The sequence below is a fragment of the Lupinus angustifolius genome, chromosome LG17 (assembly GCF_001865875.1).
Source record: "Lupinus angustifolius cultivar Tanjil chromosome LG17, LupAngTanjil_v1.0, whole genome shotgun sequence".
Taxonomy (NCBI): Eukaryota; Viridiplantae; Streptophyta; class Magnoliopsida; order Fabales; family Fabaceae; genus Lupinus; species Lupinus angustifolius.
In genome coordinates, this window is record NC_032025.1 from 798,094 (window position 1) to 815,812 (window position 17,719).

The following is a 17,719-nucleotide window of genomic DNA, read 5'->3' on the forward strand; positions in this document are numbered from 1 at the left end:
ACTCTTGCTACTAGAGTAACCAAGGTCAGATTGGTTTTTTGGTTAGACAAGACTATATCTCATTTATTATACAACCCCACAAATTAATGATTATTATCAGTGATATATGTTGAGAGGAACAATTATATTAATTTGAAAGGAATTAGCCTCTCGTTCAAAGGGTGAGAGAAACCTAACAAACCTGCTACTTTTATTCATTTTTGAACTTGAACTCGCTCTGAACCTAGATGGGTACCCGCTCGGTATGCTATCACGGGCCCTTAGGTACCCGACGAATATATTGATAAGATAATTGCGACGAACTTATTAAAAATAATTGTGACGAACTTATGAATAAATGTGCATCTATTTCTTACGATATTATATGTTATTTTAGGCAATCAAAATTAAGAAAGAATAAAATATAATTTAAACTATACACTAAACATAATTATTTTTAATCAATAAACATAAAAACCGTCCTTACTTCAACATTATGATGAAATTTATTTAATAAGACTACTTAATCATTATAACATTACATCACAGTTATTGATTAACAACATAACATCAATACTTAATAATATAATGTCACAATTATGAGAATAACGGTCTAATAGCCAATATAACATTACATCATAGTGAATTAACAAACTAACATCATTGTTTCACAATAAATGTTACACTTATGAATTAATGTAACATTATAATTGCAGATTAGCAAAATAACATTACAATAATGATTAACAATGTATTTCAATTAGTGTGTGTATATATATTTATAAATTGCAGGTTTGAATCTCTCATTACGTGAGACTTATACTCGTCTAATAACGAGTTTCAAAATCTTCAATCATAACTATCTATAAGTCCGAAAACACATATCGATTTCGACCTATTGAGATATTACAGGTGGATACTCATTGGGCCTTAGTAGCAGAATTTACAAAAGCCCAGCCATCATTATATGCTTCCCTTCAAAGTTTTCCACAATACAAGAAGATGAAACTATTTCCCTTTTTAATAAACAAATACAAAAATATAAACAAAATGAGTTCAACACTTTACAAAGGTAAGTAAGTGCAACCGTTTCATTCTCAAATATTTTATGAGCTTTTGCATCGATTCCTCTGTATCATTGTGATTTCTTCAAAGTTAGTTAGTATTTGATTCTCATTCATGTATCTTAGTGCATAGTGATTTTCATCTTCATCATGGTTATTGCTAATAATAAGGCTAGAACTAGGGCTGTAGAGAAAAATGGTGTATTAGGTCAAAATCTCACTGTTACATCATGTAGTTCCTCAACTATACCATTAGCTCCTGTTTATTACCCTACTGATGATGAGTTTAAGGATCCTTTGGAGTTTATTTACAAGATTAGACCTGAGGCTGAGAAATTTGGGATTTGTAAGATTGTTCCACCCAATAATTGGAAACCCCCTTTTGCTTTGGATCTTAATACTTTCACTTTCCCTACAAAAACACAAGCCATTCATAAGCTCCAGGCGAGGACTGCCGCGTCTGATTCAAAGACTTTTGACTTGGAGTACTCTAGGTTTTTGGAGGGTCACTGTGGGAAGAAGTCCAGGAAGAGGGTTGTTTTCGAGGGGGAGGATTTGGATTTGTGTAAGTTGTTTAATGCGGTTAAGCGGTTTGGCGGGTATGATAAGGTTGTCGATGAAAAGAAATGGGGGGATGTTGCTCGGTTTGTTAGGCCGTCTGGGAAGGTTTCGGAATGTGCTAAGCATGTGTTATGTCAATTATACCGAGAGCATTTGTATGATTATGAGAATTTCAATAATAAGATGAATCAAGGGACAGTTCGGAGTTGTAAGAAAGGGGTCCAAGAGGATCTAAAGACTGATCATGGGGTAGGGTCTTTGGGTTCTGCGCCTAAGATGCATCAACGTAGTAATGATTGTTTGAAAGGTAAGATTTGCAAATTGAAGGAAGAGGAACATGATCAGATTTGTGAGCAATGCAAAAGTGGTTTGCACGGGGAAGTCATGCTTTTGTGTGATAGGTGTGATAAGGGCTGGCATATTTATTGTCTTTCTCCGCCATTGAAGCAAATTCCTGTGGGAAACTGGTATTGTTTCAACTGCTTGAGTTCTGATAGGGAGAGCTTTGGTTTTGTGCCTGGTAAACATTATTCATTGGATGCCTTTAGACGCATAGCGGACCGGTCAAGGAAGAGATGGTTTGGATCAGGACCTGTTTCGAGGGTGCAGATAGAGAAAAAGTTTTGGGAGATTGTGGAAGGATTGGTAGGTGAGGTTGAGGTTATGTACGGAAATGACTTGGATACATCTGTCTATGGGAGTGGTTTCCCACGTGCAACTGATCAGAAGTCAGAATCTATTGACGAGAAGTTATGGCAAGAGTACTCAAATAACCCATGGAATCTAAATAACTTGCCTAAGTTGAAAGGCTCAATGCTTCGAGCTGTTCATCACAATATAACCGGTGTTATGGTACCCTGGTTATATATTGGGATGCTATTCTCATCCTTTTGTTGGCATTTTGAGGATCACTGCTTTTACTCCATGAATTATTTGCACTGGTATGCTCTAGTTTTACTTATTTCTGCTTTCCATGTATTATTATCTCTTTCTTGTTTGTATTATATGCTATATCAGCATCATCATGGCGACATGGCATAATTTTTTCTTTATCTTTTGAAAAAATTGATAATCATGTCAAACCTTTTCTTTTAAGAATTATTCACATTATTTTTGTGTGTATGTAACTAGGATAGTTTAAGGTGATGTTGAGTTGGAATGCCATCAATTTAGGAGAAAAAAGGTGTTCAATGAATAATAACATGGCTCTAGATGAACAGTTCATTTGTATTAGGGAACATTTAACTCTATTAAACTTTCATTAATTATGTATTCTGATGGAACACTTAAACTTGGTTTTTTTGCTACAATAAAGTTTAGAAAAGGGAAAGGTATGCACCTGCGCAAGGCTAGGGAAAACCACTAACCTCCGCAGGGATTTATAGTGAAACTTACATATCACCTATGTATAGGGAAAATCTAGAATTGACACCCAATTGCGGAAGGCTCGACTAGATGTGCCAACAACTTTACTTCGTCTGATTCTCAATCAGAGAAAAACACTTAAGAAAAGAAACATGGATAGTCCAAAACTAATTCTATTGTGGGCTTGTGGCACAATTCCTAAGCATTTAGACTATGCCGCAATCCTTCATTTGGAAAGCTCAGAAAGGCCTGGACACTCAACTGGGGCCCTCAGTTTGCACAAGCCTTAAGTTTCGCCCACAACAATCATTTGCAAATGGAAGATTTCATGAATTTTGCATTTGTTCTCTCTACTTTTCCTTGATTTTGCAAGCCGATAAACTGTTTTGTGAAAAATGCGTATTCTTGAACCATGGTATGCTAGCATTTGCAATGTTTTTGTGATCTTGGATTTTTTAAAATATATTTGGATTCTAAAATTGCTTCATGCCTCCCAAATTTGGTTCTGATATTTATTTTGTTCTAGGGGAGAGCCAAAGTGCTGGTACAGCGTTCCTGGTAGTGAGGCAAGTGCTTTTGAGAAGGTAGGTCATGGATTATTCTTATATCTAAACACTATTACTTATAATGAATCTATTTTTAAAATAAACTGTATGCAAATGGCATTTAATTTTGTTGCTTCTTCCAACCATGCACTTGTAGGATTAAATGTTACTGTAGGAGCCGGCCTAGTTTATTTCATTATACTTGAAAGAAAGAAACTAGTGAAGTGATGGAATACTAGGAAGATAACCATGACATGATGCTGGCCAGTGGCCACATCTTACCACATAATGAATATATGAAAACAGAGTCATATATACTATAGGGGGATTTTTATTTTTTAAATAATTGCATGAAGTGGTGATTGAAAACCATCATTTGTTTTTGTATAATTTTGTCAAATGATATTGAAATTTCAATTATATAAACAAAACTCCTACTGAATCGAGGTCAGTAAATTTTGATATCCATCTTATCAAAATATTTTTTCATATAGTAGTGTTCTGTGAAATAAAATATAGTTGTGCTAGACCTTAAACTAAATAGTTTAGGTGTTTATAGAAATTATATTTTCATTTAGATAAATCTTTTGATTATCAGTGTTAGAAATATAAGGTGAAGTTTCTTTATTTACCTTTTCTTGTAGTACTTACTATGTACCATTTTATATGCGTTTGTTTCTTTATGAGATGTGAATATTATATCTTTCATTATTGAAATCCAACATGTGAAGAATTTTAATTTATTTTTAGGCTATATTTATTTGTATAGCTCACATATAGTTCTCATACTTTGAATCAAGCCCTGTAGCCCAGTGGCCTTGATACTGCATCATGCTGCTAGAGAGTATGGGTTCTAATCCCGGGCGCAGCAATCCGCTTCTTTATTATGCTGTGTATAATATACATCTCATATTTTGAGGGGAGTAAGGGGGTAAATATTTGTTGACAATATCAGTAAAGTGATTCACTTTCTTGTAGGTGATGAGAAGCAGTCTTCCTGATCTTTTTGATGCACAACCGGATCTGCTTTTTCAACTTGTAACCATGTTAAACCCATCTGTCCTGCAAGAAAATAAAGTTCCTGTCTACAGCATACTTCAGGTTTTGTATACCTGGCTTATTATTGGTTAATTGGCATATTTTCCATGAAATGTCTACTGCAGCACTGTTGCTTTTGCTTGTCGTTGTCTGCCCTTTCTATATGTTTAATTTTTTATGTTTCTTTTGACTCTTGTTGGTCAGGAGCCTGGGAACTTTGTTATTACCTTCCCCAAATCCTACCATGGAGGTTTCAATCTTGGTATGCAGTTAGATTTTCTCTATATCCAAATTTACCAGCTTAACTATGAATGTCAAGCTTTGTTATGACTTGTCTGTGTTTGCAGGTTTAAATTGTGCAGAGGCAGTCAATTTTGCTCCTGCCGACTGGTTACCATATGGTGCATTTGGAGCTGATCTCTATCAGCGGTATCACAAAACTGCTGTCTTGTCTCATGAGGAGCTTCTTTGTGTAGTAGCCCAGGTTTACACATGTTTGGCTTTGTCCCATGTTTTGAAGTAATAATTTGTTAATGATATTAAATACCTAGAGAGTATTTTGTTTAATTTTTGTTTTTATTTTCAATTGATATGTTCTGATTAGATTAAAAAATGGTACATTTTCATTTTGTTTCCATTTTTAAATTTTTGTGAAGGAAATGGTGAAAACAAACAAAACCACTCTTGATTTTTGAAGTCTAGCGCTAGCCAACTATATCACTCTTGACCTAGAGTTATTTTACATCTTTCTTATTCATGCAAAAAACAATCGAATGCTTTTTCTTTGAAAATGACATTGAAGGCTTTCTTGAAAAAATTAATGCCCTGCTTGTTTGTGTATGTGAGTGTATTTTTTCCTGTGTGGCATATTTTTTTGTAAGCTGTAATGGGCTCTCGAGAATGCCAAGTGCTTTGCTCAAGCGATAAGGAATCCACAAAATGCGGACTTCTGTTTCAGTGGATTCCTTATCCTCTTCCTAGTTTTACTTCAAAACAGAGTGCATTAATCCCTTCCATATCACTGAAATTTAGTTGTTCATTGATGCTGCGTACTCTTATGCCTGTCAATTCTTGTTCTTATGCCAGCAATATATTTGTTGGTTGGTTTTCATTATTTTCAGTATGGCGATGTTGATAGCAGAGGCTATTCTTATTTAAAGAAGGAATTGTTGAGAATATTGGATAAAGAAAAATCTTGGAGAGAGAAACTCTGGAAAAGTGGTATTACTAAATCTTCTCGCATGGCTCCTCGATCATGTCCCCAGTATGTTGGAACTGAAGAGGTAGTTTTTTAACCTGTGGTAATATAAAATTGCTCATTGATCATTTATGTCAACTCTTATCATTTGCACTGGTGTATTGTACAGGATCCAGCATGCATTATTTGCCAGCAATATCTCTATCTTTCTGCTGTTGTGTGCAAATGCAGGCCATCATCTTTTGTTTGTCTGGAGGTAAATGAATGTGTTTGATTACTCTCAAGCAAACAAACAGTCATCTTTCACGATTGCATATCAATGTCAAATTAAAGGAAAAAGGTTAATCTCAATTCACAACAGTGTATATCCATATTTACTATTCAAATTATTAGTTTCAACTTTAAGATTGGAGGAACCCATAGATATATCACATATAATCACATCCAAAAGGACCATTCAACTAATTTGAGCTCTCTTCAATATTCTGCCTTAATGTGCAGTGTAACCTTTCCCAGTAAAGAGGTTGTTAGTTGTGTGTGTGTTTGTCTTTCATCTTATGTAAATGAAGAGAGATATAGTATATTTCAGGGGAAAACTTGTATTATTGGATGACAAATATAAGATTACTATTTTTTTTCACGCACTATGAGCTATTTACAAGCTTTTATTGTCAAATCGTGAAGTTTGAGCTTCCTGCACTTATCTAATTGAGCCTAAATTCTAGCTTGAGATTCCTTGATTAGTTGATTAAGTAATTAACTTGTCAAGCTCAGATAATAATTCACAAATAACTCAACTCATTTACATCCTTATTTATGGATGATGTTTTTCTATTCAATGGACTGAATATTTTCTTTTTTGTTGATAAACTCAATGGACTGAATATGGTTTGCTTTTGTGCAGCATTGGGAACACCTTTGTGAGTGTAAAAATGTTAAACGACGCCTTCTCTACCGTCATTCACTCGCAGAATTGTATGACTTGACATTTTTTATGGACAAATATACTTCTGAGGACAAAGCTGAGTATAGAAGTGTGAGAAGGCAATCTTCATGTCTGGGTCCTTTGACCAAAAAGGTCATTTATATATTTTTTGCTTTTCTTTTCCAATTTTACCTTATTACGTTGTTGTTTCCAAGAGTTAGAATGTCAGGCTGACATACCTTTCTGCAATTGAAAATTTTAATTTCCTTGTTCTATATCTTTGTCCGTGCTGCTCTTCTGCAAGAGGTATTTTGTTAAATAATGAAATTGTGAAACATATTGTTTGTACTGCTACATATAAATAATCACTTGTGTTTTTAAAATATTTACTACTATAACCTGATATCTCTGAATGTGTGTAGGTAAAAGGTAGCTCAATTACTTTCACTCAACTTGCTACAGAGTGGATTCTGCGATCCAGTACGATTCTTCAGAGTCCCTTTTCAAGTGATGCATTTGCTACGGCAATAAGGAAAGCCGAACAATTTGTTTGGGCTGGTTCTGAGATGGATTCTGTGAGTTCTACTTGTTGCCTGTGAACGTTCTCCTATAAAACATGTGAACTGTACTGAGCTAAGTTCTTCTTCATTTTTGGATATAGGTTCGCGATATGGTGAAGATTTTGATTGAAGCTCAGAAGTGGGCGGAAGGTATAAGAGATTGTGTAACAAAAATTGAGTTTTGGTTGTCTCATCAAGACTCCGGTGTAAAGAAAGTTCATTTAGAATTTGTTGATGAGTTACTGAGGTTTAATCCTTCACCGTGCAATGAGCCTTGTCATCATAATTTGAAGGTGATTTTTAGCATAATAAGCTTGTATGATGTCTTTGGTGGTTGCAATTTTCTGGCAATTGCATTTATTTAAAAAAAATACTTATGTTGATCCAGGAATACGCAGAAGAAGCAAGGTCATTAGCCCAGGCGATTGATACTGCTTTGTCAATCTGTTCAAAGGTATTTTTAATTACTTTATGTTGATTAATTCATAAATCTGTTATCATAATTTATATTCTTATAGTTATAGTGACTTCTGATGACATTTTGATTCTTCTTTCCATTCCATTCAATTTGATTAATCTTTGTTCTTTTCAGATGTCTGAGTTAGAACTTTTGTACTCCAGAGCTTGTGGCTTACCCATCTATGTGAAAGAGATAAAGAAGTTAAAAGGGAAAATTTCTTCAACTAAGGTAACGTTGCCACACATGATAGTTTGACTTTCCTTTTTACTTCGCTTGTTCTATGGTATGCTTATTCTTCGATTTATATTTAGATGCTTTGTTATGTTAAACTGCCCCATTTTTTATGCTTGAGTAGTGATTCTAGGGTCTAAACTTGTTGACCTTTGTAGTGTGTTATTTTTTGATGTTGCTAACACATTTCCTTTATTTGAGACCTCTCAGGCATGGCTGCATAGTGTTAGAAAGTGCATTTCAGCGAGACATCCTGTTGAATTAGAGGTTGATGTTCTTTACAAGTTAAAATCAGAGGTAATAAGAACTCCAGAAAAGTGTATTTATTTTGGCTTGGTTTATTTTTCAACTTTTGTTCCTGTTAACATAAGGTTACCATATCCTGTATGTTAATTCACTGTTACGAAATGTTAAAACCAAAGCTTAAGTTCATATCTAAGGGTGAGTAATTAGTAATTACTATACATCAACAGTGGAGGAAAATAATTGTTACTCCTAGTGTATTTAATCAATATGTTGTCTGCTACTTTTTTGTATAATGTACTGGAAAAAGGTCATGCATTGCTAAACTACATATGTCTCTGTCATCTATATAAGCATCCTAATGCTGTCTTCTTTTATGTTTACTAAATAATTACTCTTTCTATGTAATATATGTCATACACACAGATACACTCTCATATGTGCATTAAATGAATTATATAGATATTATAGTATGAAATTCATGGTTTCAATAGATTGTGGATCTTCAAGTTCAACTCCCAGAGATAGATGTGCTACATAATCTATTAAGTCAAGCTGAATCTTGTAGTACTCAATGTCGTGAGATGCTAGAAGGTTCAATGAATATTAAGGTTTGCCTCCTCTATCTTCACCTTTTTTAATTGTCTGCGATGGTGAAAGGCATAACTTTATTAACTGAGGAGATATGCAGAATGTTGGTCTGCTGCTTAAGGAATGGGACAAGTTTACAGTTGGTGTTCCGGAGTTGAAACTTTTAAGGCAATACCATACAGAAGCTGTTTCATGGGTTTCCCACTTCAATGACGTTTTAAGGAGAGTTCACATGCAGGAAGATCAACATAATGCAGTTGATGAATTGGAATACATTTTTTATGAAGGTTTATCTTTAAAAATTCAAGGTATTGTGGATTCTTGCAGATTCATGATAGTTTAGATTGCTGAAGTTCCATGCATTCATTTACTCTCTTATTACATTACAATGCCCCGGGGTGTGGTTTATGTTTTGCAGTTGAAGAATTGCCATTAGTTGAGATTGAGCTAAAGAAGGCTAACTGCCGGGAAAAGGCTTTGAAGGTAAGTTATTATTCTTACTTAAGCTGCTTTTTCATCTAATTTTTTAAGAAGTTAAAAGATAGAGAGTTCTAGTATACTGATGTTAATTTTTTAAGAAGTCAAGTAATTATTGCAATATTGAAAACTGATCGAAATTGTGTCAAACTGGTACAGGCATGTGATTCTAAGATGTCTTTGGAATTCATTCAGCAACTGTTGAATGAAGCCACAATGTAATTTCTAATTCCCTTAACTCGTTTGAACTGACATACTATTTGGTTTTATTTTATCCAGCTGTTTAATTTTGTTATTGATTCTGTAGTCTACAAATTGAGGGAGAGAAACAATTCGTCAAATTATCTTGCGTGCTTGCTGTTGCCTTTCCTTGGGAGGACAGGGCTAGACAGATTCTTTCACACGAGGCACCTATTTCTGACTTTGAGGACATGATGAGGTTCCTGAATGCTCGAGTCATCCATTTTATGTTTACCAACTTTAACAAGCTTATTTTGGCTCATGGTAATTGTGTTTTTTTAAATCTTTTACAGGGCTTCAGAAAACATATTTGCTATTCTTCCCTCACTCGAAAAAGTAAAGGACGTGTTATCAGAAGCTAACTCCTGGTTAAGGAATACAAAGCCTTATTTAGTCTCTTCTACTTGTGCTTCAAATTCTTCACGGAAAGTTGAGGACTTGCAGGTATATGTTTTGTCCTGTTTGTTTATCTCTGCTGAAAATATTTCAGATATGACAAACTGATTCTTTTCTTCTAGATGTTGGTTTCTCAATCAAAGCTTCTTAAGATATCTTTGGAAGAAAGCAGGATGCTTGAATTAGTTTTGAAGAATTGCAAAGCATGGGAGTATAAAGCTTGTTCTCTACTAGAAGATGCTCAATGCCTCTTTGAATTGGATAACATTGTTCACGGAATAAGCAGTGGTTTAATGTCTAAAGTCGAAGATTTAATTGCGGGAATCCAATCTGCCATAACATCTAGCATATTACTTGGTTTTGACTTCAATGAGATTGCAAAACTTCAAGCATGTTGTTCTACACTGCAGTGGTGCAGAAGAGCTCTTTCTTTCTGCAACCATTCTCCTTCATTGGAGGTTATTATTTCTCTACACTGCAGTTGTCTTTTTTTTTTACTTCTATCTGTCTAAGTGTATGCCTTCCTACTCCTCCTACCCTTTCATATTCTCCCATGCCATATTCATAGACATGCACATTCTTCTTCCAAATTGACCCTGCCAACACAGACAAAAAACTCAGTGGCTACCTAGTTTGCTTTATGCTCATATCATGAGTTCACCTTGCAATTTAGTTATAAAAGAAAGACAAATTCTAGTTACAGCTGTTCTGTGCCGCTATGATCTCAATTTTTCTTTAATTGAGTTACTGATTCATAGATCTGTTCTCTTTCCTCCTGAAAGAAAATATATTTTCAATTACTTTATTTCTCTTATAAAAAAAATATAAAACCCATTACTTATTTGTATATAAGATTAGGGAGGATTCCTTATCACCCCTTTACATTGTAATTTTTTATGTAAGATCTGTTCTCTTTCCTCCGGAAAGAAAATATATTTTCAATTACTTTATTTCTCTTATAAAAAAATTATAAAACACAATACCTTATTGTATATAAGATTAGGGAGGATTCCTTATTACCCTTTTACATTGTAATTTCATGTAAGATCTGTTCTCTTTCCTCCTGAAAGAAAATATATTTTCAATTGCTTTATTTTTCTTATAAAAAAATTAAAAAACACAATACTTGATTTTATATATGATTAGGGAGGATTACTTATCATCCCTTTACATTGTAATTTTTTATGGTTGCCTTAACATGTTTCTTCTTTTATCAAAAATATTGAAAATTAAAAGAATGAAAAAGGAAAGGTTCTCCTTAACAGTTATTTATGAGAGGTGCTTGCTGAATGATCATGTAGGAAGTTTTGGAGGTTGCAGAAGGTCTATCTCATTCCCGTGTTTCTGGTGCTCTGTTGAAAGTACTGGTTGACGGGGTTGAATGGCTTAGGAGAGCGTTAGAGGGGATTTATGGACCTCAAAATTCTAGAAAATGCAAGTTGACTGATGTTGAAGATATTCTTACTGATTATAAGGTATCCGTTAGTTATATAGTTTTCTGCTTTGTCTATTTATTATTTGAAAGATTGATAACTGTTCATGTTCAATTTATTAATTACTAGAAGTGGGCACACTCATAAAAAGAGTTATATAAAAGAAGGAAAAGGAAATAAAAGTATTGACCTTTCTTTCTTTTCCCTTGCTTTTTTGATGAAATGGTAATTATCTCAACTAATTCTATTTTTCTATTTTAATAATTTCATTTAAAACCTCAAATTTTTATGAATCTGTTAACTAACATTCTGGTAAACCATGTAAGCTTTAGAAACTTTGGAGACAAATGTTAGGAGAAAACTTCCACTGTTTTCTCAAGTATACTACCCCATAAAAATTATTTGTGTATCTACAATTTACGTCTACAACAACTTTTATCTGCAGACTATTAATATGACCTTTGCAGCAGTAAATTGTCAACTTGAAGAAGCCATTAGAAAACATAAGTAAGTCTTATTTTTTGGTTGGAGAATAAAGATTATATTGTATGCTAGTTCATTTTATTTTCACTTTCTGGTCTTCTGAATCATGACCCATCCATCTTTTGTTGTTCGTTAGATGTTGGTCTCTTCTATTCATGAAGTTTTTGAATTTTGACTAAAAGTTTCAATTATGGAAGGCATTCTGTTAGACTGATCACTACCTGAGTTTATTCTAGGAGATGCAAGAAGTGGATATGGATGTATAAGAGAAGAATAAGAAAACACAGAAGAATTGTTAAAATCTGAGAATAGTTGAGAGAGAGAAAGAGAAAAGACTCAGAAGAGAGGGATAGAGTTTGGTATAACAAAACCAAATTGTTACTTCTGAATTGATTAAATACAGTGTAGTAACCACATATTTATAGAAGGTGGTTTGAGACTAACAGATTACATATAGTGAAGTGAGCCACATCACTTGCTTTTCTAACTTATCTTACTATACATAACTGAGCCTCATATGCTCATCTACTCTCTAGTAGGAATTAAGCCCATTTCAGGGAATGGGCCAAAATAGAAGTTTTAAAGGGGAGAAAATTAATGGGAAGATGGAGGAAAGGGAAGAGTGAATAACAGAACAGAGCAGGAGTGGCAAGAGGGACTGGAGTGTGCATAGGGATGGAGAGAAATGATTAGTGGGGTGCTGTTCCTTAGTGTGGTACTCTCTTGGTCTCTCTTGTTTGTGTTTTTCTTATTGTCTGTTTTCCATTCCCGGAGTCCTTTTCTGGTGTAAGGAGTCTAGCTCCATTTTTTATCAACTAATACAGCATCAGTCACATTCTCAAATTAATTCTATGCCTTCTGACATTACTTTCTGAATTATCTCTTTTTTTTCTTTACAAGTCTTTGTGTTGAAGAATAAATTGCTAATGTAGAACACTATTTACTGAGTGGATATAGACTTGTGCATGTCCAACTGTTTGTGTTTTAAGTATTTGACATGCCTACTTAATTGTGTTTTATTTCTGCTTTAGGTTGTGGCAAGAACAGGTGCATCAAGTTTTTGGTCTAAGCCCAAGGGAACGATCTTGGTCATCATTGTTGGAGCTCAAGGTATATTCTCTGGGGGTGTCAGAGTAGGTAGTCTTATACATGTGCTTGATCAACAGATTGATGTAGGCTGCATCACATACCTATCATTTTCTTTTCTGGGTTGCTAGTTGCTCATCTCCGTTCAGAGTGAAAAAGTGAAAGCTTACTTACGTAGCGCTGACATGATTTGTTTACATCCAGGAACATGGAGATACCATTGCCTTTAGTTGCTCAGAACTAGATTTGATTTTATCTGAGGTTGAGAAGGTGGAAAATTGGAAGAAAAACTGCATGGATAGCATAGGAACTTCAGTCCACAATGAGAATTCACTGCTTGATGGGCTGCAGAAGGTTTTGGTTTTAAAATATTTTCCTTTTCCGGACACATCTGTGTACTAAATATACTTAGGACCTTGTTGGTATTTTTCAGATAGAACAGACTCTGGATAGATCATTGTTCATACATGGCACATTGCAAGGTCAGAAGGCACAAAACCTATGCATCTGCTGCTTCATTGACTCCAAAGATCAGGAATTTCTTACTTGTTCCATTTGTATGTACTGGTAAGTACTTGTACCTTGTTACAAATAATTGCAATTTCATGACTGACTCTAAAAATAAATCTGATAATAGCATATTATCTTCGTAAAGGTTTTTCCTGGTCAGTGCTCTTTGTAAAGAATAATAAGAAGATTGAATCCTGTTCTTTTCAGACTTTAGTTTAATGCTAAGGAAATAATTAAATTAGTTGATCTTGAAAGGTTTCATTGTTGTTTCTCTACCTCTGTTTTATTAATTATTACTATAAATAACTAATAATTCACATTGAAATACTTATTCAGTGCATTAATATCTTTCATTTGGACAGCTATCATTGTCGGTGTATTGGACTAACAGCAAGGGACATAGGTTTAGCAAACTACAAGTGCCCTTATTGTGAAATTTTGATGGGTGAATTCCGTTGCAAGAATGGAGACGGCCTCCTGGTAGGATATAATGTTATTTTAGCAGTAATTAACTTTTCTTTTTCTTTTTTCTCAAACTCATTTTTGTCCTACTTTTTTCTTGCTTTGTGCAGAGGTTCGGGAAGAAACATGTTGAATTGAAAGTTCTTACTGAACTTCTGTCTGAAGCTGAACATTTCTGTTTATGGTAATGTGATTCACATTATATCTTTTCTGCAACACGTGTAACTCACTTTAATTTTCTGAAGAAAAAAAAGTATTTTGTTGCTCGACTGAGACATAGTCCCACTTGGGAATACTATGATTTCTCAAAAGCTGATAAGCTAGAGGTGCTGTGAAAATACTGCAGTTGAATTGTCTCTAAATAGCATAAAAACGGGTAAATTGCACAATACATTAATATAGCATTTGGTAAAAAATTTGGAAGTGCCCCCATATTAATACAGAGGAATCTGGGATATAAAGTATGGGTCTAAAACCAATGTGAGAACACAAGACAGTTGAATTGTTTTATCGATGAACATGATTTATGATGGAGCATCATGACATCATTTGATCCATGTAGCCTACCCTAACTTGTGGGATAAAGGTTTGGTTGTTGTTGTAGATGCTATAATTTAATGGAAACAATTTTCAAAAATAGCAAAAGCATAGTTGTCAAAGTTTAAAAGAAATTAAGGGTTTTCACCCTATGATTTATATTTTATACAGTCACATTTTCTTTGTAAAGCCTCCAAGCTTGCTTGTCCAATCATCTGTGGCACTCTAAGAAGTACCCTAAAAAACATTTCACCTAAAAACAATTTGTAGCTTTTGGTGTGAGGTATGTCATATATATCATTTGCTTTTTCCATCTGACATATGCAGGATTGATGAAAGAGATGTTTTGAACCAACTTGTTGAGAAAGCCCTTGCATGCAAATGTTGCCTCAGAGAAATAGTGAACCTTGCATTAGCTAATGTCGAAGAAGATATTAGCACCATCTCTGAAAAATTGACCATTGCAATAAAGGCATGTTGTTTATTTTATTTTTAATATCATTTTCTCATATATTGTTTGAAAGGTGTTTATACTTAATGTTGTATTTAGTCGTGGATATGCATCTTAATGCGTCCTCTTTGGTTTTTAATGCATAATTCGTGTTAACATTGGAAATGATTATGTTCTCTTTCACTTAACTTGAGCACATGGTCGTCAGAATTGGGCTGATTTTGCTTATTTTTGATATACAGGCATGCGAAGTTGCTGGTGTCTGTGATAAGCATGATAATAGTGACCTTGAGCTGGCTTTAGCAAAAAACTTGTGGAAAATTCAAGCCAAAAGATTGCTAAATGATGTTCGAAAGCCCACAATCCAACAAATTCAGAAGCATCTGAAAGAGGTATGTACTTTTGGCTAGGTTTACATGTTTTTTGCTTGCATTGCAAGAATAAAAAAATTCATAATATAAGCAATTGAGAGCGCACTGAAATGTGAAAGTACATGGTAGGGACTGGCTATGGAAATATCACCTGAAGATCACTACATGCTGAAACTTACAAATGTTAATCACGTCAGTCTGCAGTGGGCAGAACTAGCCAAAAAGGTTCTGAAATTTGTTTATTTGTCCCTGATCCCTCTCTCACTCTCTCAGGTTTTTAATAATATTTATTTATCATGAACAGGTAGCAAATGATTCTGGGGAACTCGCCCTGCATAAAGTTTTTGAACTTGTAGAGGAAGGTGAAAATTTGCTTGTAGATGTAGATGAGGAACTCAGGGTGAGATTGTAACTTCTGCATTAAATTAAGAGATTGTCATTGACATAATCTGTTTGCATGATGCTAATGAACTAGTGCTTTGTGTTGGCAGATAGTAAGAGCTCGATGCATGCTTTATTGCATTTGTCGAAAGCCCTTTGATCCAATTAGGATGATTGCATGTGTTCACTGTAGTGAGTGGTATCACTTTGATTGCATGAAATTACCAAGCACAAGAGATGTCTACATTTGTCCTGCATGTAACCCGTGTCCCGAAGTATTGCCTACAAACCATGAGAGGTCAGCCAGTTTATTTTATCATATGCACTTCTAATTAACCTATCCACTGCATTGTGTTTGGATTAGCTGCAAAAATTAGATTATCTCTAATCAATTATAGGCATAATTGATTATTGTTTTAATCGATTAAAATAAAATCAGTTGTATATTTGAGTATGTTTTGCTAAGAAGAGATTTTCAGACAATCTATTCCATATGGATTGTGTAGAAAATTGCTTTTATACAGTAAATTACTAAAAAAGTAATAAGTTGTTTGTATAGATTAATAATGTTTGTCTGGTAGTTCATTTTAAAGGGGTGAAATGAGAAGAATATGACTGGTTCTAAAATATTGTAACAACTTCTTTAAATAAGTTTGAAACTTTCAGCTTCTCTAACTCATTCCCCCCATCAAAACAGGTTTTTGGGTTTTTCATGTATTATATCAAACACCGTAACTTACCCAAAAACAGCCATTTAGCTAAAAAGAAGCCGAAATTCCAATCTATCTAGCTTATCCCAATCTTTGTTTTCATTCTTGCTTTAGAAAATGGTTTGCTTGAGGTTTACATAAAATTTCCACTTAGCTATGTTTTTCTGAAGGAGTATTAGTTTCAACTATATATTACCATCATTATATTAATTAGGAACATATATTTGTCCATGTTTATCTATATTTTTACCTTTTGGTGATCTATCTTTAATGGTTTGCAGATTAAGTAATGGTAAATTTGAGGAGCCCAAAACCCCATCTCCAAGGCATACAAACCCAAGAAAGAAAAGGAGTTACAAGATGTATGAGAGAGGGGATGAAGATAGAGATAATAGTAATTATAGGTATTCAAGTGGGATACAATTTCTAAGGTGGCAAAATCGAAAGCCTTTTAGAAGAGCAACTAAGAAACGTGTTGAGCTTATGAGTCTTTCTCCATTTCTATGCACACAACAACAACAACAACAACAATGATCAGACCATAACAACAACAACACTATGCATAGTAGATAGAGATAGTCATTGATTCAATTGATTCTAATGTTGTCATCTCGGTTTAGTTTCCATCTTCATTTTTGTATCATTGTCAGCTATATCAATCTATATTAGGATGATGATGATGATGGTGATGGTGGCGTGAATTAATATTCAATAGTTTTTTTATGTCTGAAAAAGTAGGCAGTGTTGTTCTAAAGTAAGATGTTGGGTGAAAGAAGTTCGTAACAACCATTCATCCATGTAAGAGTCAATAAAAGTCCTAACCCTAATATTGCAGCTTCTTTAGTCAATTTTAGATTGATACTATTCTTCTCACATTAGTATTCCATTGTTGGTTGGGATGCCCTTAGTGCATAAAACTAAAGTTAGATTGATATTATTTTTCATTGATTTTAAGAACAAGATAATTATGATGTGCAAACCCAAATGAGCCTTTAACAAAACAAATTGACTCATAATTAACTCTATTTGTTTTGAAGGGTGCAAATAGAGTTGTCTGGCATTGTAATAGTGAATAAGGAAAATGATTTATGGTCACCAAAACTTGGATACTTATGTGATGTCCAATGTTTTTTTTAAGGAACGTTTGAAGAAGCCAAAAAGTAAGTAATATATATATATATATATATGATGTTAAAGGTTATAATAGACATTATTATTAAATTAACACGTGAGTCCAAGATAATTGTTTTATGATTTTGTGTGGGATTGGAGGAGTTATGGCTCCTCTTTGTTACTAAGAAAATATATTGGATAGCAAAGCAGCATGATCATTGGAAAACTGAATTGTCAATGAAAAACTAATTGCCATGTTCCAATAATAATAAAGTAAAAAAAATACTAGTTAATTGAAATACATTTTTA

General features: G+C 34.0%; 1 protein-coding gene across 2 annotated transcripts; it reads left to right on the forward strand.

The window, feature by feature from the left end:
• On the forward strand, positions 1,000-17,090 carry LOC109331235. Of its 2 annotated transcripts, XM_019565613.1 has the most exons (35): positions 1,000-2,545; positions 3,496-3,553; positions 4,493-4,615; positions 4,757-4,814; positions 4,900-5,036; positions 5,674-5,835; positions 5,920-6,006; positions 6,655-6,828; positions 7,098-7,250; positions 7,337-7,528; positions 7,624-7,689; positions 7,828-7,923; positions 8,137-8,223; positions 8,664-8,780; positions 8,861-9,068; positions 9,179-9,243; positions 9,397-9,455; positions 9,545-9,676; positions 9,771-9,921; positions 9,996-10,331; positions 11,175-11,348; positions 11,752-11,813; positions 12,821-12,899; positions 13,080-13,229; positions 13,309-13,442; positions 13,748-13,865; positions 13,958-14,031; positions 14,712-14,856; positions 15,078-15,227; positions 15,336-15,431; positions 15,511-15,606; positions 15,698-15,885; positions 16,579-16,818; positions 16,853-16,916; positions 16,967-17,083. In XM_019565613.1, exons 1-34 carry the CDS (start codon positions 1,194-1,196, stop codon positions 16,881-16,883), a joined length of 5,550 nt encoding a protein of 1,849 aa, XP_019421158.1. In that variant the 5' UTR covers positions 1,000-1,193; the 3' UTR covers positions 16,884-16,916; positions 16,967-17,083. The 2 variants fall into 2 exon arrangements, with proteins under 2 accessions (XP_019421158.1, XP_019421157.1); XM_019565612.1 differs by having other exon boundaries at positions 16,853-17,090.

Excerpts from the sequence above, each read along its gene's own strand:
- LOC109331235 (XM_019565612.1), top strand. The coding sequence starts at position 1,194 with ATGGTTATTGCTAATAATAAGGCTAGAACTAGGGCTGTAGAGAAAAAT. Across the intron at positions 7,690-7,827 it reads CTTTGTCAATCTGTTCAAAG|ATGTCTGAGTTAGAACTTTT; the intron begins GTATTTTTAATT and ends TGTTCTTTTCAG. Across the intron at positions 12,900-13,079 it reads CATCATTGTTGGAGCTCAAG|GAACATGGAGATACCATTGC; the intron begins GTATATTCTCTG and ends GTTTACATCCAG.